Here is a 23,759-nt window from a genome sequence, read left to right as displayed (position 1 = left end):
AAATATAAAGTAACTTCTTGCTCAAGCAAAGGTTTGGTTTATTAAGAACCCACAATGAAAACGATACAGGCTCCATCCTTAGAAAACATGGAATTTCTTTTCACTGCTATGCGGATGACAGTCACACCTATGTCCCGCTTAGTAAAAAAAAAAAAAGGACGCTTTCTCATTGAAGCCTCTTTTGTCCTGTCTGGAGAAAATCAAAGCCTGGATGGCTTTAAATTTCTTGAACTTCAATGAGAAGGAAACAGAAGTTATGGTCTTTGGTCCCAGTGGCCCTTCTGAATCAATATGAAGCAATGTGTCAAAATGGTTCAGTGTCATGAAGCTTTTGCCACAAATCAGTATGTCACGTCACGACACTGCTTCACCACTGCTTTCTGTACCACTGATGCAAAAAAATGTTGAAATGGTTCAGTGCTTCGAGGCATTTGATTCAATTCAGTGTGGTGACATCTGCTGGACGAAAATATATTTTATTTACATTCAGCAAAAGGGAAAAGCGTTATTAAAAATAAGATACTGTTGTGTCAGTTTTAAAAGAAAAAGTGAAATGCTTGTGCAACAGAAAACTGATGATGGTATTTGAATAAAATGCTTGTGACACTGGGACGGGGATTTTGATGTTTCATTAAAAACTATTTTTGCAGCATTTGGTTTCATTCGGTTTATATGACCTCTCCAAATTTGGAGAAGATCTTTTTGGTGATTTGATTTATATTATAAATCAGTGTATATAGTGTGTGAATCTTGAATCCCTATAATATGTGCAATTGCAAATTAATCTATTGTGTAATAATCTAACTTCACCTCCACTGTAAAAAAAAAATAATAAAATAAAATAGGGAAGTGATATAGTCATTTTTTATTATATTATAAATTTTACAGGGAGAGTTTCGGGTACAATTCATCAGTGTATTTCTTTAAAAAAAAAAAAAAAAAGTTACTAAAGTGTTGAGGACCTTCAGCTTGGTGGTAGATAGACACTCTTATCATGTGAGCCATTTAGTCTTGCTGTTTTCACTTCGCCACTATAGGCTAATGTATTTCTGGTGACTAAAAAACTGGCGGTACGAGGACCTGACACCAGCAACACAGCAGGAGTGGCGTGATTCAGGTCCTAGTGTGGTTGTCGTCCAACCTGGAGGTTGTGGGTTAAGATTCTTTTATTTGTTTTTAAATCTCTAAATGGTCTTGCTCCACCTTACCTCGCTGAGCTCTTGCAGGGGTGCAGACGCATCTGCCCGGTGCCTCAGGGAAGCAGACCAGACACAATTGGTTCATTTTGCTCCTACAAACTAAAGCACCCTGGGATTGGCTGGCGACCAGTTCAGGGTGTACCCCGCCTACTGCCCATAGGCTCCAGCACCCCCCGTGGCCCTTGTGAGGAGTAAGTAGTTCAGAAAATGGATGGATGGATGGAATTAAAGCAAAGTCAACGTGGTGCCCCTAGAGGTTGCTGAGGGAATTACAACTCCCCTCAGTACCGTCTAACTTACTTGTTCGCTATTATGGCAAATACATTCTCGCTACATATGAGAATGAAGTTCTTTGAATCCTTTCTGTAACTCTTCTTGTTGTAACCTGGTGGCAACCATCTGTTATTTGTTTCAGAAGGGGAGAAGGTGTGAACTTCCCCTTGGGGATACAAGTATCCAATGATCCATCCATCCATAGCCTTCAACAACTGTCACACAGTCAGGTTTCGCCCCCCTCACAAAACAAGGCAACCTACTAAGAAATTGTTACAAATGTCCTTTAATGTAAAAAGCCTAAATCAAGTCTCGGGTTCAAGGACATCCTGAAATCACAGATGTACTCCAACAAAGTCCTTAATGTTCAGTTCACTTGTATTTTAACCCATATACTGTACTCATCCATCCAGCCATAGCACTAGGTAAGGAATGGCATCTAGTAGCCACTGTTTCTGTCATCACTGGTGTCAAAATGGGACTGATATGTGTTGAGGTGTTCCAGCGTAGGTGATGGTTGAGGGTGCGGGAGGCCAGTCAAGCTCCTCCTGCAGCTTCAGAGCCAGATATTTATATTTAGTCTTTGGGGGACGTTTTTTATGACAGAAGATCCTGGAGAAGAAAGTCGAGCCCCAAAGTTTGTTCGCCATCTGAGATCAGGTGCAGGATGAAGGTAGAAAACAAAAAGTGTGTCAATATGAGGTACGCTGGGACTGACAACAGACTCGTTTGACAGTGAGGTCACTGTCAAACAAATATAAAATATAAACGTACATTCTAATTCAAAAGTTGTGCGTGTACCTGATGCAGTGGATAATGAGTGTATGTGTAAAATCACACCATAAGGTTTTTCAATCAAATCAAAATCCTGCCAACCTGTGTTATGTTAGCGGTGTGATGTTTGCTGGTCCACTTTACACCCGGATTTGTTGGAAAAAACTTCCACAGAGTGTCAAGGATCAAATTCTAGGAAAAAATTGGTGGGGGGGTCACAGAGCTCCATTTTATTGATTCGCAATCAGGACTATTTGAACATGTGACTCAATTGGCTAGAAAGTATGAAATATTAAAGAAAGAATGAATCACTGTGCAAACAGAATGCAATTTTGTATTTTGACTTAAGATTATAAATGAAGTCATTCTGAGGAAGACTGTGAGAGTGTGAGCATACCTCCAGGATGAAAGACAGAACTGCATGTGCTAAAATAATGATGAGGAGTGTAATGCGCCACTCGTAAGGAACGGTCGCAATCTGAGGGAAGGAAGAGAACCAGGATGAGCACACATCATTCCTGCCAATCACTGAAGTTTATACGGCATCATGCTGATATCAGTGGTATACATTTACAACCTACATTCAAAATTTGTTCCATGAAACTGTCTTACTTTATTCCTAACAGTCTATTTTATTATCTTTGGTAACATCTCTCTTGGCTGCATTGTTTACATTATGTGTATGTGGATTTGTGTCCAATCATATTTCAGCAGCTTTGTGTTGCCATGCCATCTAATCTGCCTTCAGAATTAGTAATGCTGGCTCAAGTAACTTTAACTATAGTAATAATGTTACTGTTTCATTAACCAATCGGATTTAAACACTAACTCAAATAATGTCAGTGCTTTTCCATCCTCTGGTTGGACAGCGCAAAACATGGCTGCAACGATCTGCACACATTAAAACAAAATGGCTGAAAGAGTAAGAGAAATTGATATGGTTTCAAGGAAGACTGTCAGAAAAGCTAGACGTGTGTCTAAAAAACAAATTAATTAATTAATTAATTAATAAGGGTCCCGAGATTGACCCCTGAGGAACCTCACCGTTCTTACAAGCCATTTGGTATACAACTGATGGTTTCTATAATTGTGATATGATAGTGATGTTGATAAGAGGTGGACTGAGTCTAGTAAATCTCCTCCAACTTGAGCTACCTAATAAATGTCCCACCACTGATAGTTAAATAAAGCCAGTCGTTCAATAGATAAATGAAAACAAAGTTCACCTCCATCAGCTCATCAACAGCAGGAATGGGATTCAGCATGATGAACAGGATAAAAGTATACAGAATAGTGCAGGTTAACACGAATGACCCTGAAATTTCAAAAACAGACAAAGTTAGACTAGAGTAAACCTCCCAACCACTATGCCAGCCACAGCACAGTAACAAATTATCAGATGTGCTTGCCAGACATATCAAATTTCACTAAACTGATATGAAAGTTATGATTACAAATAATGTATATGGCAGTGACATACGTTATATTGACAAGAGGAACAATTCAATACTCTTCCACCAGATGGCAGAATGTAGATTTAACGTGTATCCACCTGTTTCCATTCATAAAACTTGTTGTGAACTTGTGATGAATATGTGTATTGGCTCAACAAAGATGGGGGCACGCTGCTCTAGAAAAATGTCATACTGGAAATTATAATTCCATTAGATAATTGTTTTGTTTTTTAAACCCAGTGTGTCTAAATAAACCATGAGAAATAAGGAAAAATCATGGCAAAAAGTGAAAGCATTGACAACAATTTCTTTTGCTTACACACAGTCTTACAGTTTTTATAGCTTGGTTGTCGGAAGGGTTTTCCTTTGGCAAAGACAACGGCGACGATCAAGTACTGGAAGGCAGACACATAGAACAGCGAGGTGTTTTCAAAGTTCCTGATAATATATAGGGCTCCTGTTTCTGTTTTGTTGAGGCTGCAGCAGTCACTGAATCTGGAGTCATTGCACTCACTGTGACAGAAGAGAAAGTTTGTGAAAATAGACAGCAAACCTCATCACAAACAACAACTTCACAGTTGAAGATGACCTCAATGTGTTTAGAGGTGATGGGTCATAAAAAAACAAAGTTGCCACTCACATTTCCTGAGGAGTCTGATACCAGCTCTGCTGCTGCACTAAGAAGAAAGTAAAAATTTGAAAGAGTAGGCAGTTGAGGATCTGAAAGATAATTGAGGAGAGCGCCGGGATGGACATCAGACTGGTTGGGGGGGTGCGTCGCACCAGCTTCTTCCATGCTGGGTTCAGACTCACTATACATCAAAACAAAACAGTTTATATGAGTTGTACCATTTCACCTTATTGTGCATGACTTAATATGACTCACTGGTGAAGATGATTAGAGAAAGCATCACAGTGTCAGTTAAGAGGTACTGCCAGTCTCCAAAATTGCTGACAACCTAAAAAAGGACATCATGCTGTAAATGTTAGCTGGCAAGCATAACAGCTCAGGATCACCCCATCCAGTGGAAACTATTGCTTGAACGTGTGTGGCTGCACATAACGCAAAAACATTATGCATACTGTATAAAACTAACGGTTAATCTCATTGTAATTAACACCACACTGAAGAATGTATTTCCATATTTGTGATTTCATTTGTTAGGATTCTTTCATTTTATTATCGTACAATATTTTTTAAATTTATTTTATTGATCAAACGAGCACATACCTCCAATTAATCATGGTAACTAAGATATCAGTCAATGACTTTAGCTATGGATCTGGCAAAAATAATCAACATTTTTAAGGATTTTTACACAACAGTTTCTTAAATACACTTAAGACTTTTTCTGAAGCAAAACAACCTTGCTACCTTTCTGATGAAAACATAAATTTCTTGTAATATTAATTATTGTGTATGATTATCCTGACAGTCCTGTTTAGACATTTGATTTTTTTTCATCATTTTAATTTTTTTCTTACAGATGTGCTTTGCTCTCTACAATTAGCCTTGTTTAAAGGGGCTGTCTTCCGGTTTCACTCAGGAAAATTCACTTTTTAAATACAGGATTTAAACAAACAAACTACATCTCAATTTATAGATATGGGCTTTTCAATAACATGTGGGGGTAATTTTGTCCTAAACCCCCACACCCCCAGCCTGTATTTTGCCATTTTGTGTTTGTTTTGTAAACAGCGGGCCGTTTCTGTGGAAAAACAGTGTTTACACCCCTCCAGCCAATCGCAGAGCAGGGGGTGGCGTGTCGCAAACGGGGCCGGGCGAACATGTCAGCTGCTTGACGTCACTCCTGCGGCAATTTGAAAGCACGCACAGATTTTTTATTTTTTTTTTTCCACTCACTCACTCACTCACATGTGTAAACACTGTCTTTCCACAGGAACGTCCCACTGTTTACAAAACAAACACAAAATGGCAAAATACAGGGTGGGGGTGTGGGGGTTTAGGACAAAATCACCCCCACACGTTATTGAAAAGCCCATATCTATAAATTGAGAAGTAGTTTGTTTGTTTAAATCCTGTATTTAAAAAGTGCATTTTCCTGAGTGAAACCGGCAGACACCCCTTTAATATTAGGGCCTTTTTTAATTAAACTGGCCAATAATCTATTTACCATCTAATTTATTTTATTTTGAATGTTCCTGTTCATGCCTTTGCAGCTTTGCATGTTTCCCGCCTTTAAGGTCACCCATTACCACCATGCCTTTCAATGAGTAACATCAATGAGTATTATTTGAAACAGTCAAAAAATAACCAAACATTTCAGAATAGATACCGTGTAGAGCAGAATGACTCGGCAAAACATGATGAGGCTGAAGAGGGACATAAATTTGAAGACGCAGAAAGTTGTGACAAGAGCAGCACGGCCTTGCCTGTGGACAATGAGGGAACCACCAGAATCTCAAGAATTAAGTTTCACTATTACTGGAATGTAAACATGCATTTTTATGTATGACAACAGTGATAGTTGACACAACTGAAACATCAAATTCTCTGTCAAAAACCTGGATGACGCTAACAAAATCATGTCCAACTGCAAGCAAGCTACCTGATGAGGTTGGTAATGCAGGAGATGTTTGAGATGGAGGAGGTGAAAGGCGAAGCCACAGAGGCCTCCAGCTCAGAAAGAGAGATCCCGCTGTGAGCTTTCTTAAGTGCCTGGAAGAGACCGAAACAAAACTTCAACAGAAGAAATTCACATGATATTTTTTTCACCCAATTGTCTGAAGAAACACATTAGTTATGCACAATTAAACGAAAGTTACAACTGTAACTACGGTTCTATGAGTCCCGGACGACCGCCAGAAGGCGGTGCTTTAAGCACTGAATGTTCCTTTCGCGCATGCGCAGTTCGAGTAATGCATACCAAATTAGTCATCTGTGACCCCTTGGTGACCCTAGAAGGGTATAAGTTCCGGTGTCACCCAAGGTTCGTTTCCTACGGAATCTTCTCGCGTGAACACGAGGATTCCGAGCGACAGGACGCCCTGGCGGTCGTCCGGGACTCATAGAACCGTAGTTACAGTTGTAACTTTCGTTCTATTTCGTCCCTCCCGACCGCCAGAAGGCGGTGCTTTAAGCACTGAATGACTAATACCGGCGTAGTCGCGAGGGATCTCAGACACAAACCTCACTGAGAAGCCCCAGCAGGACCCAAGATCACGCCAAGCGGATGGGGAGAGGCGACATCCACGCTATAAAACCTGGAGAAGGTGCAAGGCGTCGCCCATGAGGCAGCAGCACAGATATCCTCCAGGGAAACACCCCTCAGGGCGGCCCAAGACGTGGCAACGCTCCTGGTGGAGTGACAGCGCACCCCTGACGGCAGGGGGCGGCCAGACAGCAGGTAGGAATGGCGAATGGCATCCCCGACCCAGTGAGACAAGCGCTGCTTGGAGAGAGCGGAGCCCTTGGTAGGACCACCATAACAAACAAAAAGCTGGGCAGACGTACGAATGCCCGCCGTAGCGTCAATGTAACACTGCAAGGCTCTCACCGGACACAAGAGCTCCGGCCTGTCCCCGCCATCAGCAGGAGTGGGTACATAACGTTTAAGCCGTAGAGGCTGGTTAGAACGAGAGCCAGACAACACCTTGGGAATGAAGGCAGTGTTCGGCCACAGAGTGACGCCGGCGCCATCCGGGTGCCATCGCAGGCATTCAGGGCTAACCGATAAAGCGTGTAGGTCGCTGACGCGCTTGGCAGAGGCAACGGCGAGCAAGAGTGCAGTCTTGCGCGACACCCACAGAAGGTCCTCCCCCGCCAGGGGCTCGAAGGGAGGCCTTCACAGGCCGTCCAGCACCAACTGCAGATCCCACGCCGGAACCCGAGGAGCCGGGCGGGGACGAAGACGCAGAGCCCCTCTGAGGAACAAGGACACCAGCTCATGGCGCCCCACGGAGCCGCCATCAGCACCAACATGCCGTGCAGAAATAGCTGCCACATACACCTTCAGAGTCGACTGAGACCTGCCCTTATCCAGGAGGGACTGCAAGAAATCCAGGATGGTGGGGATGGAACACGAACGGGGTCCACCCCGCGTTCTCCGCACCACGCCACAAACAACTTCCACCTGTTGGCATACTGTAGCCGAGTGGACGGTGCCCTCGCATTAAGAATGGTCCGCGTGACAGACTCTGTACAGCCGGTCAGCAGCGGTTGGGGCCCCTCAGTGGCCAAACACACCAGCGAAGGCGCCGAGGGTCGGGATGCCAAACACGACCTCCCTGTTGAGACAACAGGTCCTCCCTGTCGGGGAGACGCCACGGCTCGCCGGAGCACAGTTGACGGAGCAGGGGGAACCACGTCCGGGCCGGCCAGAAGGGGGCCACCAGCAACAGCGTGTGCCCCTCCTGAAGAACTCTCTGAAGCGTCAGCAATATCAGAGGGAGCGGCGGAAAGGCATAGAGAAGGCACTCTGGCCACGGCTGCGCCAGTGCATCCAGACCGAGAGGGCTGGTGGCCTCGCTCAGGGAAAACCAAAGTGGGCAGTGGGTCGAGTCCTCGGAGGCAAAGAGATCGACCTCCGCCGTGCCGAAGCTGCTCCAAATCATGCGCACCACCTCTGGGTGGAGGCGCCACTCTCCCGGAGGAGGACCCCGACGGGAGAGAGAGCCCGCGAGCTGGTTCCGAACCCCCGGCAGATAGGTGGCCCGTAGACTGGCCAGACGGGGAGCAACCCACCTGAGAAGGTGCTGGGAAGTCTCCAACAGACGGGCGGACCTGATGCCGCCCCGATGGTTTATGTGAAACACGGTCGTGGTGTTGTCCGACCGTATGAGAACATGCCGTCCGCTCAGGTATGGCAAGAAGTGCATGAGTGCCAAGTGCACCGCCCGAAGCTCCAGCACATTGATGTGATCGACCCTGTCGCGCACAGACCAACTTCCCTGAGCCGTCCTGTGCTGCCAGACAGCACCCCAGCCCGTGAGGCTGGCATCCGTGGTGACTGTTTCGCGGCGGGCCGGGACCACACCCAGCGGGACGCCGCTCAATAGAAAAGCCCTCTCCTTCCAAGGTGCCAGGGCGAGGAGGCACCGACGGGACACCCTGAGCCTCCGGTGGCGGTGTCACTTGGCGTCCAAGTGGAAGCCGTTCAGCCACCTCTGTAGTGGGCGCAGTGTCAGCAGACCCAACGGTGTCGAGGTGCGATGGGGACGTGGAAGTAGGCGTCCTTCATGTCTATAGACGTGAACCACTCCCCCTGGGCGAGCGACTGCAAGACGTCGTTCGTGGTTAGCATGTGGAATGGCAATACCTTGAGATGTTTGTTGAGCCCCCTCAGGTCCAGTATCGGTCGGTATCCACCGGTCTTCTTTGGGACAAGGAAGTACGTCGAATAGAAGCCCCCGGGCTGTGCCAGGGGGTCCACGGCCTCGATCGCGTCCTTGGCCAGGAGGGCGGACAGCTCCTGGTCCAGAGCTGAGGCTTTTGCCGGGTCGGCGATGAGAGTCACCCTGACCCGACAGGAAGCAGGAGGCCGGCGCCGGAATTGCAGCTCGTACCCGTGTGTCAAGATGGAGACCACCCATGGGTCCGAGGCACGAGCAGCCCAGTAACTGAGCTGCTAGTGGGAAAAATGTCCGACGGCCGGCCCCAAGGCCTCAGTCCCTGGCCCTCCGGCCCTTAGGGGCCCGAGAGGGACGGCGGGTGGGGCCTGCAGCCCGTGGTTGCCCTGAAGGCAAGCGGGCGGAGGAGCGAAAGTCCTCGGCGGGCCTCTGCGGGGGTCGCCGGGTGCCATAAGCCTCGGCAGGCCAGGGCTGAGGAAAGCGATGAAAAGCAGAGCGTGCCCCAGGCCTACCCTGTTGGGGAGGCAGGGCCCTATTGAGGCTGGAAAGCTGCTTCCTGGTCTCATGAGCCTTAACCGTCCTTTCCAGTGCACCCACAGCGGCAGAACCAAAAAGCTCCCCCGGCTCCACAGGAACACCACGGAGGGCCCTCCTAGAGGCCTCCGACAAGGGGGACTGCGCTAGCCACACCTGGCGGCGCGCCTGCACAAGGAAGGACATGAGTCGGCCGTGTTCCCTAGTCATGAGGGCAAAAGCCTGGAGGGCTGCATCACTGAAGGACACAGCAGCCTCCACGCTGTCCGCTTGCAGAGATGTAGAGAGAGCAAGCATGAGGTGAGCCAAAGAGTTCCCAATGCGACCAGCACGTGCACCAGCGCCATAGGCCCGTGTGAGAAGGTCGTCAGTCACACGACATTGGGGTCGAGGACATCGCACAGATGGCCGAAGGGTCTCCTCCGGGGACACAATGAGGGATGCGACAGCTGGCTCCACAGCAGGCATCCGGTCCAAGCCAACACTAGCAGCATCGTGCATCGATGCTAAATCACGGCCATCAGCCGAAGGGCGGGAGAGAGCCCCAGGATCCCTCCAGCAAGCATGCAGTTCCCGCAGATAGTCCTCAGATGCGGGGACAGAAAAGGCCGAGGAAGGGCGCCTGCGCCGGAAGAAAGCGCTCTCAGATGCCGATTGAGCCTGTGGAGGCACCTCCAAATGCAGGAGGTCCAAGGCATTGCGCAGGACAGCCCGTATAGAACCATCCCCCGCTTCACTGGACGAACTCTGAGCGGATGCTGGAGAGTTTGGTCCCAAAACCACAGACCCCGGGTCACGGTCGTCGTCATGAAAAAAGGAAGCCGAAGCTGCCAAGGAAATGGCGTCCTCCTCAGGAGGAAGCACTGGCATGGGCGGGGTGGATGGTCGCGGCATGGGCAGGGCAGGTGGTCCCGGCCCCCCCGTAAGTGTGGGAGGGTGACGGTCCTGCAGAAGAGATCTCACCTCTGCCAGTTCAGCCTGAAGGTGCCCAACCTCCGAAGCGAGTCGTCGCTGCGCCGCCCTTTTCCTGGGGGGGGGCATGTACAGCAGAGCACACACCGAGACGTTTCCGGCGCCTCGGTTGGGAGGACGACAGATGACCCAGTGGACTGGGGTCACTGACACCAGGACTGCGGGCCCGGCCATCACCGGCACGGTCAGAAACAAGACACCTCGGGCAGCGATCGTCCAGGACATCGGAGGCCTCAAAGAGGATACCACAGTCCACGCAGCAACGGGAGTCCTCCATTGTGAACACAAAGAGGCCCAAACAGCGATGAGCGGGAAGCTGAGGGAAGGGGGCGCGAGCGCCACCTGCACAGCAGACCCACACCGAGCAGCCGACGCGTGGGTCGGGGCAAACAGTAAGCCGGTAAAGCAGCGATAAGCCGAGGGAAGGGGGCGCAAACGCCACCTGCACAGCAGACGCACACCGAGCAGCCGACGGAGGGCGGGGGCAGACAGCCAGTTAGTAGTAGACAGTCAATAGTAGTGATAAGCTGAGGGAAGGCGCGCGAACGCCACCTGCGCAGCAGACGTACACCGAGAAGCCGACGGAGGGCCGGGGAAGACAGTTAGTCGTTAACAGTAGCGATAAGCTGAGGGAAGGCGCGCGAACGCCACCTGCGCAGCAGACGCACACGGAGCGGCCGACGGGCGGGAGGGGCAGACAGCAGTCGCGAAAGCGGCGACAAGCTGAGAGAAGGGGCGCGAACGCCACCTGTACAGCTGAAGCCAGGTGCGCACCGCAGGCGGGGCACGCACAAAAGTAAGTAAGACAAACAATCGAGCGAGAAGCGCGACGCCGTAAGCTGGGAGCGGGGACGCTAACGCTGCCCTCACCAGCAAAGGCACAAAAAGAAAAGCAACAACCAAACGGCAACACCGTCGGAGAAAGCGGCGCTAATAAACCGAGAGAAGCGCTAACGCTGCCAAAGCCAGCGGAGGAAAATAGGGTAAACCACGAGCCGTGGTAGCCAGGGCGCTAACGCGAGGCTAGCCACACAAAAAAACTCAAAACACCGCAGTAGACGCGGAAATTAGACGGCAAAGTAGACAACAAGTAGTCAATAACCTTACCCCACGGGAGGTTAGAATACGCGACCACGTCGGGTCACGAACGAAGGAAAGAAAAACACCGTCGCCGCAGCCTTTGGAGGGCGAACTACGCAGCTCCGACCGATCCGGTCACAAGGCTCCAAGCGGCGCGGTCAAGAGGATAAATACAAATCCCAATTCTTACACTCTTCGAAAATGTGTCGTATGCATACGCCACGCGAGAAGAAAAGAGGAAACGAACCTTGGGTGACACCGGAACTTATACCCTTCTAGGGTCACCAAGGGGTCACAGGTGACTAATTTGGTATGCATTACTCGAACTGCGCATGCGCGAAAGGAACATTCAGTGCTTAAAGCACCGCCTTCTGGCGGTCGGGAGGGACGAAATAGAACTACTTATTGGGTACTGATTAATTTTAAGGTCAGCATGTTTGATACACACTTCTGAAAAACAAAATTTGCTCAAATTACCATTATTTGTTATAATTAATAATTACTCCAGCAAATTGAAATGTCCCATCACAACTGAACTGTTTTTAGAAGACACACTAGCAGGTGCCCACGGTCACCATATTGATGACCCCCTGTTGTAAATATTACGCTAATGGGGCAATAATGTGAATTATATTGAGCAGGTGAATTCATATTGAGACAATATTACTCACAGATTGACTCTAGTTATCAGTTTGATCCAACTTTGGATCATTCAGAAATCATTAGGGAACTTCTGGAGTCAGTTGGCTGCACTGAGAGAAAAGGGGGTGAATAAATTCACTCTACTTTTCAGTTACTAATTATTTGTGTAGATTTAAAAAAAAATATATGTATATTTCATTCAATTTCACGACTGTGTCCCACTTGGTGTTGATTCTTCACACAAACAAAAATCCAATTGCATATCTATTTTGGAAGCTTGAACTGTGGCAAAAGGTCATACAGTTCAAGGGGGCTTAATACTTTTGCAAGGCACTGTAGTTGTTTTTTTTTTTCCCCCCTTTCATACAATGTGTTATAGTACTGGTAGATTTTTAAAAGCAAAGTAAGAATATAAAACCTGACCTGAGCATTGAGTGCATCCCAGTCGCTATGGGTGACGAGCCGGTGGCCAGCTGGCGGCAGGTAGATGGCTTCCGGCACCAGAGTTCCTGTTGAGACCAGAGAGTCTGTGTCTTCCTGAGCGTGAAGCTTTCTAGGTAAGGAGGGTGTGTCGATGGAGAACGAGGACAACGAGGCTGTGTCGCAGTTCCGCAGTGAAAAATATCCTTCGCTATTAATGGGCGGGGCTTCTGCCTCTGGTACAAGTTCAGGGTCTATTTGTTGGCAGTGTAACCTTTCTGGTGATGTCTGGGAGTCATTAATGATGACCTCTGCATCCATTTTGCCCTTTTTTCCACTCCCCTAAAGGATGAATAAGAACAAATAGTGGCCTTGAACCTGATAAACTTGGAAAAAAAAAAAAAAGTAAATAAATAATGACTCACTCACCTGATTCTGGCAACTAGATCTCCTCCCCTCAAGTAGAGCGGCTATCCTGGCCTCATACTGCGCTGCTGTCTCTGTAAAGACATCATGAAATAACGATAACACTACTTCATCCACAAGAGAGATGAACCTTGTCCACAATGGGAAGATCTTAGTGATTAAGATCTTGCTACCTTTATCACTTTTTGTTTCAAGAGCAACTGTGCTCCATACTTCTGTGTAACATAAGGCGGGAAAAAATCCATCAGTACATTTTCTATACTGATTGTCCACATTAAGGTCTTATGGAGGACCAAAACTGCAAAAATTAAAAATTAATAAATGATTAAATAAATAAATAAATAAATAAATAAAGGAATAAAAGTGAAAATAAAAATGGATATAAAAAGTAGAATTCAAAAATTAAATAAAAAAAATATATATAAATGGAAATAAAAATAACTATATTATATATATATATATATATATATATATATATATATATATATATATCCGCTTATTCCTCACAAGGGTCGCGGGGGCTGCTGGCGCCTATCTCAGCTGGCTCTGGGCAGTAGATGGGGGACACCCTGGACTGGTTGCCAACCAATCGCAGGGCACACAGAGACATATATATATATATATATATATATATATATATATATATATATATATATATATATATATATATATATATACTTTTGCAAGGCACTGTAGTTTGTTATATATATATATATATATATATATATATATATATTTAAAAATAAAAATAAAAAAATAAAAAAACTTGATTAAAAAAAATAAAAATAAATTTAATTATTAAATTAAGAAATAAAATTAAATATCAATCAATAAATAAAAATGCTCTGCTCTCACATTTATTTATTTCATACTGCAGATGCTCTGCTCGGACAAAATGTTATTCAAATGAGAGGGCGGCCCTAAGCCTGTCTTGGGTTGGACTCTGCCATTGCAAACTGCCTTTCATTGGTCAAGTGAGCAGCGCAGCGACCAAGGAAGTCTCTCCGACTTGCATTGGAGAGCTCCAGCAATGGACGACTATCTTGTCCACTGTCACCTCGACTTGTTGTCAAGCAAGTTGAGGTGACAGTGGCACTTTGACCAATATCAGCATTACCTTTTTACAAATGTTAAGGTCGCTAAAGCTGGTATCTCATTGAATGCTTGCAAACGTAGCGAATTTGTTTGTTTTGTTTTTTTTTAAATCAGGATTTGTAAGATGTGCACAGACAGTTTTTACAAAGACATTTCAAACATATTCAGACAATTTTTCACGAAGATCACTTGAAACCTTTTACAAACCCTGACAAAAAGCCCAAATTAGCTACATTCGCATGCATTTGTCGTTCAGTGTATCTGCATTCTGCAGGGAATTTTTCATTTATCGATTTATTTAAATTTCTACTTTATAAAAAAAAAAAATGCTGCCACTGGGAACTCCCTACAGTTTTTTTTTAAATTAAAAAAAATAAATAAAATAATAATAAATAAATAAATGAGAACATTTGTTGAAATTTTGAAAAACTATTTACAGTAGAAAACTTTTGTGAACTATTTACATGTTTAGTTTTTAATTAATCTTAACACAAGATGACCCTGGAAACTCCCTGCAATTTTTATTTTTAAACAAAGCTGTCAATTCTTTACAGGTTTAAAAATTCATTTCATTTTTTAAATTTTGACACTAATATTTTCTCTTTTACTGTAAATCAATATTTGCTTGAAATATCGGTTATCGGTTTCCTTGACTACTATGTATCGGCCTTGAAAAAACAGTGTGTCTGTCATTCCCATTTCCTTTTCCTCATACTTTTACCTAGTATTGTTCCGATACCGATACTGGTATCGGCAGAGGTGCCGATACTGCATTAAAAAAGTGGTATCGGTATCGGTGACTACTCACAAGTAACATGCCGGTACCATTAATTCCAACGCTAATATAGGATTTTGGATGCAGCATCTTGTGTCTTGCTGGTGCACGACATTCACTGGTATGTGACATGTTCACTGCATGCCAATCTAAGATATCCTATTGGCCCTTGAATGCTCTGAACCAATGGCAGGACAGCTTTTTCATGTTGAGGAAAAAAAAAACGTAAGTATCGGTATGGTATCGGTATCGGCCGATACTGCAAAGCTGGGTATCGGTATCAGGAGCCAAAAAACGGTATCGGAACAACACTACTTTTACCTTTAGTCAAGTTGTATTTAATGTTGGCATTTATACAGCAATGTTCAAACTTCTGATAGGCCCATCGAGCAATAGGGCAGTTTTTACAATTACGCCCAAACTACTATTTTTAGAACAGAGCACTGTGCATGGACGTGGCCAGTTGATTTCGGGACAAGAAACACAGCCAAGCGATTGAGGGAGTGCATTCGTACGAGGCAAAACTTGTGAACTGACTCGCGATTTCACCATACTTAACAGACCTATTACGGTTACAACAAACCTCTGCTGCTACGGTGTATCCCGCTATGTGATTGGCGATGTCCAGAGGAATGTCTATGCTGGGTTTAAGGATGTAGAATTAAATGGCAGTGATTTACGCGAAAAATGTCACGGAAGACACCTATATGTGCTCTCTACATTTCGTCCTTTGAAATGGGCCAGCAGATGAAAATCCAACTGCGACTGCAGGTATGTTTATCGTCTGCTTTCTCAGCATTGGCCTTGCTAACTGCCTGCTACAACATGCTAGCTACTAGAGCGGTCAATGTGTTACCACACCACTTTAACAAAAGTAACTAAACAGCCCAAAGGTAGGCTTAAAATCTTCAAATGAAAATCATGACTTCAGTGTGTTTCGTTTTCGTGAAAATTAGCAACCAGCACGATATTAGCAGTCATCTAGAGCACGGAGTGGTATCAATGATCATACAATAAATCTTACCTTTCTACGACCACTTTGAGGTCTCCGCACGTCAACCACTGTTTAAGCTGTTCCAAAGTGTGTTTGTCAATTGAACCATGTTGAATTTTCACACCTGGGATGTCATTTTCTTCCAAAATGATGTGCACGCGTGTCCTACTCTGTTATTTTGTCCGACTCATGTATATTAATGAGGAACGTCATTTGAGATCAGCCCTATTGTGATACACATATTAGGCAAAATAAATGACTTGTGCAATAGTTGTTTCTTTGTCAAATAATAGGTGTGTTTATACTTGAAACTGCTTATCACATGTAAACATGTACTGACCCCTGAGAGCCTCTTGAAGAGACTGGATCTCTTGATCACATTGTTTTTGCAGCTCTGCCAGTTCCTCCCGTTTGCTCAGTTCACAGACGGTCGCCACACCCTGCCAGTGTTCAACCTGAGCTTGACACTCCACCAGTTGTGCCTGAAGGATGGCTTCTATAAAATGACAAGTTGATAGTTCATAAAGGTTGATGTCAGTCAGGATGGACTCAAGGAAGATAAGACAAAAACAATGTCATGGGTAAAAGGAACACAATTCATTAACTAAAAAAAAATATTGAGTAGTATAACCTAATATCCTTTCTCAATGCAGAAATTGAACCATGTTTCTGGCTCTTCGGACGAGAGGACATGCTGATAAGCCAAGTGGTTGAGTGTCCTTACTTCCACTTTCTAAAGCACTTGAGCTGACTGAAGGCTATCAATTTAGAGGCTTCAATGAAACTAACATCATGCATGTTTTTGGAATGCGGGAAGAAGCCAGAATACATGGAGAAAACTAATGAAAGCACACTTAATCTTAAATCTGCTGATGGGCTAATCACCGTATTGCGCCAGAAAAAAGTTTTCTGTCTGATGAAATGAGATTTGCATTGGAACACAGAAGTACATACCAACATATTTATTAGCTGCAAAGCTGCATAAGATCCGTTATGGCCTGGAGGATACTCACGCAGAAACACAGTGAACAAAATTGGTTTCCTGCGCCTCTATCAACTTGTTTGATTCTGTTTTCGAATGGTTAAAAGTTAAAAAGATTGCCCCCTGTGTTATTCAACCCAAGTTTATTACAATAATCAGATTTTTCCTAGTTGTTGAAAATGTGTATGCTCATGCATTATTGCAATTTTATTGGATTTGACCCTTTTTCTACCATTTTTCATTTACATAGTCACAGACAGTTACTACTAGTTGACTAGTACTAGTCTCCTACTATTACTACTGGTAGCAGTAGTAAAAATACTGGGAAATTAAAACATCTCCGTGTATCTATAACAAAGAGTATAGCCCACGACATGGTACTGTAACAGGACAAGAGTTAGTAAAAGTTGACAGGCTAACAAAGCTAACTGTTAGCCTTACGATCTATGACGTCTTAATCTCAAATGTTAATCGGTAGAGAACTCTTACTAAGCACTACAAATTTAACATAGAATATCCTATGATGATGTCTAAGAAGTAAAATGATCGACCAAACACACACACCAATGGAGAAAAGTGGAGTGCAGTCAAGTAGTAGGCTAGTGATGCTATATGCTAACACTGCCAGGTTGGTTGCTGCTTCAACAGGTTCCAAAAAAGTGGAGTGACAAGTTCGTTTGTACTTGAGACAATCCAGTCATATCCCAACTCGCTTACATGCGAGACCTGTCACGCATCCCATTCAGCATAATTTGTCTGATTTGTACCTGTGTCTTCTCTCTTTGAGCTCATCCTTTCGTCAGACAACTCCATCAAAAGAAGAAAAAATGTCACAACCAAAACCAGACTGACGATGAACTTGCGCAAGGCATTTTAACCATCAACAAGAGTTTGGTGGGGAAATGATCACTAGTACAGCTTCAACTTCAGGAAACAACTTTCCCCGGTCTAGCCTGCGGAAATCGCGTCACTCAACCTCCTTCCTGTGTCCACCACCTTGCTCTCTCTTTCTCTGCCTGGAATTTTGAACTGTGACATACAACTGTTGTACACTAAATACTAGAGAAGGGAGGATAAAATAAGAAATCCCTTGAATTAATAACCATGACGTCAGATTTTACACTTGATTACATTTGAAGTTGTGTAAATGAGATTGCATAAATATATTTTTCCTAATTTTAATAAATGTAGTATAGCCAAATAATATTTTTTTTATGATCGGATATGTAAACAAACCATAAACAAATTTTATACCAAAATAAAAATTGTACCTGAAAATTGATTTCTTCAACACAAACTTCAGTCACAATAATAAACATGACAGTATCAACTGAACATGTTTAGCATAAAGATACTGTACTATAAATTGAGGGAAATACTTTGATTTTACTACTAATATTGTTATTGTGAACAGTTATTTCTTACTGAGTTAGGAGACCATCTAGTGCTCAAAATTGGTATCATTGCTTTTTACAACTGCATTAAAAAATAATAATAATAATGATAAAATAAAATAAAATTACAATACACTGCGTGAATGAATTTTATATCAGTTTGAAGCTGAATGTGATTGTATACTGATGCAAAAGTAAATGCCAAAAAACAATGTTTAATGTGCTCTTTGGTTACTGGAGTGTTCAGTAGCGCAATGACATTCTACAAATTCCAAAGAGACAACTGCACAACTATTTCCCAGAACAAAACAATAATATATATATATTTTATAACAACAAAGACATTTGTATTTTCCTGAAGGCTAGGTTAGGTTGACAAGCTTCCATCCCCACCTTCATCTTTTTCTAGACACTATAAAGCTTTGACGACTTTATGTATATAAATAAAAACATCTGAGATTGTATTATTTCCCTTGGAATGTAAGAACCAATCTAGAACTGAATGTTTGGGCTTTTAAGATATATATATATATATATATATATATATATATATATATATATATATATATATATATATATATATATATATATATATATATATATATATATATATATATATATATATACAATAGAGGGGATGAACAACCATCTGAGCATAAAATCAGACGACAGGGGAAACGTTTTGTAAATTGAACATTTATTTATTTCGGTAGGGGGCTCGTTAAAAAAAAAAGGGAGGGGATGTGAAAATCTGAAATTAACGATACTTTCAAAAATGTTTGTTTGCTTAATCTTACTGTTCTGACATTCTACATTTTCAGTAGAACTCCCACTCCCAATTTCTCCTGACAAAATTCTGTTAAGTGTATAAAAGAAAAAAAAAAGAAAAAAAGAGTAACTTTCGTATATAAAACCAATGTCATGATTATTACCCAATGTTCTGCACTGTATATTGGATAAAGAAGTATTATGATTACTTTAAAAAATGAATATGTTTGGGGGGGGGTTAGTCCAACATCCTGACTGAGTGGAGAATAAGTAAGGAACAAAAATATCCATAGATAATGAATTAAAGAGTGATGAGACCTGTTTTCTCTGAGGCATGACACTTCTCACATCATTTCTCTCACAATGGTAATGTCTAAATCAAAAGGTGTTTTCTGTGGGTGTACTTCAAATGGAATTGTAATCCAAAAAGTTATTGTTGTGTCCAGCTGGCAGTGCTTTTTTTTGTTGATTTATGTTTGGTCCATGTTGTGTCTTTTTCAGTCTTTAGTTCATATCATGACCGCTGACACTCTGCCGCAGATACTCTTCATACATCTTTTTCTGCAAGACAAAAGTATCAAACATTTTACATAAATGGATGTTGTTTATTCCAGTATTATTAAAAACATCTGGGCATCTGGGGGTACGTGACATTAAAAAAATAAAATAAAAAGTAGCATCCATGCAAAAATGCTTTAAAAATAATTACTAAATTATGCAAATACTTCAATAAAATGGAAGTTCATAAAATAAATATTATTCAACTTCATTGTCTTAAAAATCCTGATCTCCCCCAGAAGAGAATGGTTCAACACACCTAGTGCCACCTGTCAATCATTTCAAAACGTAATTTAAAATTAAGATTATTTTTTAGGTTAGATTAGGTTATTTATTTTTTAGAACAGATATTTGACCAAAAGGAAAACAGTTAATAGTGATTTATTTTTGTGTGCACAAATTTATAATTCATTTAATTGGTTCTTTCTTTTTAGTAAAATATTTTTATATTCAAAAAATTCAAGAGATTAATGAAATAAAGTTCCAAAGTTTAATAAATCATTCAATAATGGCACAACACTTTATTTGAATTATTTATGCTTTTCAACCAAAAATTCTTTGCACTGGTTGGGGGGTAGGGAACTTAGCTGAAAAAAACAAAAACAAAACAAAAAAACTATTACACTGTGGTTACATCATTGAAAAAAGGTTGAGAACCACTGGGTTAAAAGATAGACAATCAAATGCATCATTTAAAAAATGAATAAAAATGTGTTGTAATATTCTTTTTGAAAAGTAAATACTTAAACGTGCCCTGTTAAAAAAAAAACTGTCACATTTTAATTTCTCTCCAACTACAATTAATTGGTTTGAATCATACCTTTCATCAAGACTGCAAAGTGTTAGAATACAAGATGTACAATCAGTACCCCGTAAGAACAGTCTTGGGGTTCCACAAGGATCGATTCTGGGACCATTACTATTTAGTTTATTTATAAATGACTTACCAAGCTGTTCCTCTGACGTAACCTGTCAGATGTATGCTGATGACGCTGTTTTATATGTACAGGCAGTGGAATGTATCATTCAAGATATACTGTGATAACGGCCCCAAGTTAAAGTCATATTGTGATGTTGTTTGGTCATCCTAAGAATAAAATATTCTTCCACTTTGCTTTGGGAAGAGACAAAGAACACCCATTCCCAAAATTACATCAAACTTGTCACACAGTGAAACAAAAAAAAGGGACTCACTAAGCAGAACACTAAGGGCACAACAAAATAATGTATAACAAGAAAGCAGAACACACATAAATAATAATAATCTCTGCCTCTCCACCTGCCTCGTCAAGCCAAGCTGTTGAAGTAGCAGTTGAGGAGAGAGAAGAAAGACTATACTGTATACTCTTTGGCAAACACATACTTAATTACTAATGGGTGATGGTGCTCCGCTAATTATGAGGGGCTTGATCTAAGCCCAAAGCGGCAGGACTGATTTTTCTGTTACGTTTCTGTCCCAGTCCAGGCCTTGGCTGGTATCAGAAGGCGACAGAGCTGTGGTTCTGAGCAGAGTTGGCAAAGGTGATAGTTGACTGTGCAGGAGGCCAGTCAGCATTATCCTGCAGTTTTAGAGCCAGACACTTGTACATAGTCTTTGGGGGACGGTTTTGCCGACAGGAGATCCAGGAAAGAAATGCCGAGCCCCAATGGTCATTCACCATCTAAGATCAGATGCAGCATGTTGGTAGAAAACAAAACATGTGTCAGATTTACACTCACAAACAGAACTTGGAAAAGACACTTGCCAATTACTTTCTGCCATCATATGGAAATAAAGCAATGTAAGGCCACAAAATTAGGTACACTTGCACACTCCCATGAGAACAAATATGAGAGCGGTATCAATTGGATGAATTCCAAAAAATAACACAGTTTAAACTCTTAGACTACGGTGGTATACTGCTGAACTTCCTCGTGCCTCACAGCAGTAATAAAGAGTAAACTACATTACTCTGTCCCCAAAGAAGCAGTCCCCGAGTAAATTTAAGGCCAAGTCAGCAGAGTAGTTGTCACTTATGTTTTTTTTTTCCATATGTTCAAATGAGTGTCTCATAATGGGGCATTAAAACACTTTTATACCATATGGGGTATTTTGTCCAAAATTTGGACACTCTTTGTAAGTGTGATAACTAAATAAATTAACTTTTTCTGAAATTGCACCGTGGGCCGCCAACATCGTTAATTGACTTTTTTTTTTTTTTTACAATGGGCATCGCAACGTCTTGGGCAGCTCTGGTTTCATGAATAAGATGGGGGGGGGGGGGGGGGGAAACAAAAACAAAACACCCACTAACTATGGCCAGCCGATGGCAGCATTGTATCGCTTTTTGATGCAATCCCGTGGATCAAAGCAATTGAAATGACATGACAGCATAGCATATTTTAGGAATACAAACTTTTCAAGGATGTCGTGAATGTTCAAAGTGTTTAATCTAATTCACAGAGCGTCACTAAACCAAAAATACTAGTGTCAAAAGTCACTGTTGTGCAGAAAATGTATCTTCACAAAAAGCTTGTTTTCATTTTTTTCCATTATAGTTTGGTGTCACTCAAATTATCTATTTTCAAATGGTGATTACTAAGGAAAGGAATAAGGTAGATTTTTTTTTCTAATGAGAGAATGGGATAGAATCTTTCATATGGTATCCACCACGTTTACGTTGTCATAGCACACAATATTCTGTTTGCCTTGAAAGATGAGTGAAAATGCTCAAAATCGGCTGGCACTCTCGGGGTTGTGTTTTTTAATAACTTTTGGCGGTAAACGAGTTAATAATCATAATGAGTATATAAACTAATTATTTTTATTATTTATTTATTTGATTTAAGACTAATGTTTAGTAGATAATAAAAAATTTACTGTTGGGATTTTTATGGATTTAAAAAAAGCTTTTGATACTATAGATCATTCTATATTAATGAATAAATTAAAGAAATATGGAATAAGAGGTTTAGCTTATAAGTGGATGAAAAGTTATTTGGAAAATAGATATCAGTATGTGCAGTTTAATAATGTACAATCAGAACACATGAAGATCACTCATGGAGTTCCCCAAGGGTCTGTGCTCGGCCCTAAATTATTTATACTGTATATAAACGATATTTGCTGTGTCTCAAAAACATTGAAAAGTGTTTTATTTGCTGATGATACAACTTTCTATTGTTCAGGAGAAAACCTGAAGCAGCTTCTGACTACTGTGGAGTATGAATTGAATATATTAAAAAAATGGTTTGATGTAAATAAATTATCATTGAATTTAAATAAAACCAAGTTCATAGTTTTTGGCACGAGACAAATCACTCATCAAGTCAAAATTATGGTGAATTCAATTGAAATAGAAAGGGTGAATGAAAATAAATTCCTTGGAGTTATTATCGATGATAAATTATGTTGGAAGCCACACATAGAAACTGTTAAAAGGAAAATGTCAAAAATCATAGGGATACTCTATAAAAGTAAGGATGTTTTAAACATGAAATCATTATATATATTATATAGTTCATTATTATTACCATATTTGACCTATTGTGTGGAATTATGGGGAATGGCATATAAAACAAATACTAACACCGTTTTCAAATTGCAAAAGAAAGCTATAAGAATTATTAATGGATCAAAGTATACAGAGCCAACACATCCACTATTTATTAAATTAAATGCAATGAAATTTTATGACTTGGTGGATTTTAAAATAGCACAAATAATGTATAAAGTTTATAACAATTTACTCTGCCACAGTACTCAGAAGTTATTTGAAATTAGACACAGTCCTTATGATATAAGGGGTACAAGTGTGTACAAAAAACCCAAAACAAGAACAAATATTAAGCAAAGGTGTGTATCTGTAAAAGGTGTTGATCTGTGGAATCAATTGGAAATTGCTCTGCAAAATTGTGATTCAATGCTGGAGTTTAAAAAAATGTTTAAAAGTAAAATTCAAAAAAATTATCTATGTCAAGCCAGTATATGAAAAATGTACATGTGAGTATGTGTAAGTGATCTAGATAGGTATTATGGTATATGTTTAGTAAATTTATGTATATATGTTTTTGGTAAATGTGAATAGGTTAAGTGCACTTGTGTATATATATATAACTTGGGTTATATA

At 41.9% G+C, this 23,759-nt stretch overlaps 2 protein-coding genes across 11 annotated transcripts in view; both read right to left on the bottom strand.

Annotated features, from left to right (window-relative positions):
- Positions 1 to 1,741: 1,741 nt before the first annotated feature.
- LOC144031482 (polyamine-transporting ATPase 13A3-like) lies at positions 1,742 to 17,768 on the bottom strand. 2 transcript variants are annotated; one of them, XM_077538700.1, is made up of 14 exons: positions 17,698 to 17,768; positions 16,289 to 16,444; positions 15,979 to 16,173; positions 13,088 to 13,158; positions 12,662 to 13,000; positions 6,271 to 6,380; positions 5,998 to 6,094; positions 4,587 to 4,659; positions 4,341 to 4,512; positions 4,032 to 4,213; positions 3,473 to 3,561; positions 2,644 to 2,724; positions 2,349 to 2,438; positions 1,742 to 2,122 (listed from the first exon to the last, which is right to left on the bottom strand). In XM_077538700.1, the coding sequence occupies exons 5-14, from the start codon at positions 12,977 to 12,979 to the stop codon at positions 1,943 to 1,945; spliced, it is 1,392 nt and encodes a 463-aa protein (XP_077394826.1). In that variant the 5' UTR covers positions 12,980 to 13,000; positions 13,088 to 13,158; positions 15,979 to 16,173; positions 16,289 to 16,444; positions 17,698 to 17,768; the 3' UTR covers positions 1,742 to 1,942. The 2 variants fall into 2 exon arrangements, with proteins under 2 accessions (XP_077394826.1, XP_077394817.1); XM_077538691.1 differs by lacking the exon at positions 15,979 to 16,173 and having other exon boundaries at positions 17,698 to 17,762.
- Positions 17,769 to 19,334: 1,566 nt separating this feature from the next.
- Positions 19,335 to 23,759, bottom strand: part of LOC144031411 (polyamine-transporting ATPase 13A3-like) — an 80,481-nt gene continuing 76,056 nt past the window's right edge. For 8 of the 9 annotated variants that reach the window (XM_077538591.1, XM_077538581.1, XM_077538537.1 and 5 more), the window contains one exon: positions 20,127 to 21,311. In XM_077538591.1, the coding sequence (XP_077394717.1) occupies positions 21,129 to 21,311 (183 nt within the window). In that variant the 3' untranslated portion in view covers positions 20,127 to 21,128. Of the gene's footprint in view, positions 19,654 to 20,126; positions 21,312 to 23,759 lie in introns of those variants that run through there. The other variant, XR_013287529.1, reaches the window with a different exon arrangement.

Source organism: Festucalex cinctus, chromosome 1, assembly GCF_051991245.1.
Source record: "Festucalex cinctus isolate MCC-2025b chromosome 1, RoL_Fcin_1.0, whole genome shotgun sequence".
Classification (NCBI taxonomy): Eukaryota; Metazoa; Chordata; class Actinopteri; order Syngnathiformes; family Syngnathidae; genus Festucalex; species Festucalex cinctus.
The sequence above is the reverse complement of the archived record's forward strand: the minus strand, read 5'-3'. Positions and strand labels throughout refer to the sequence as shown.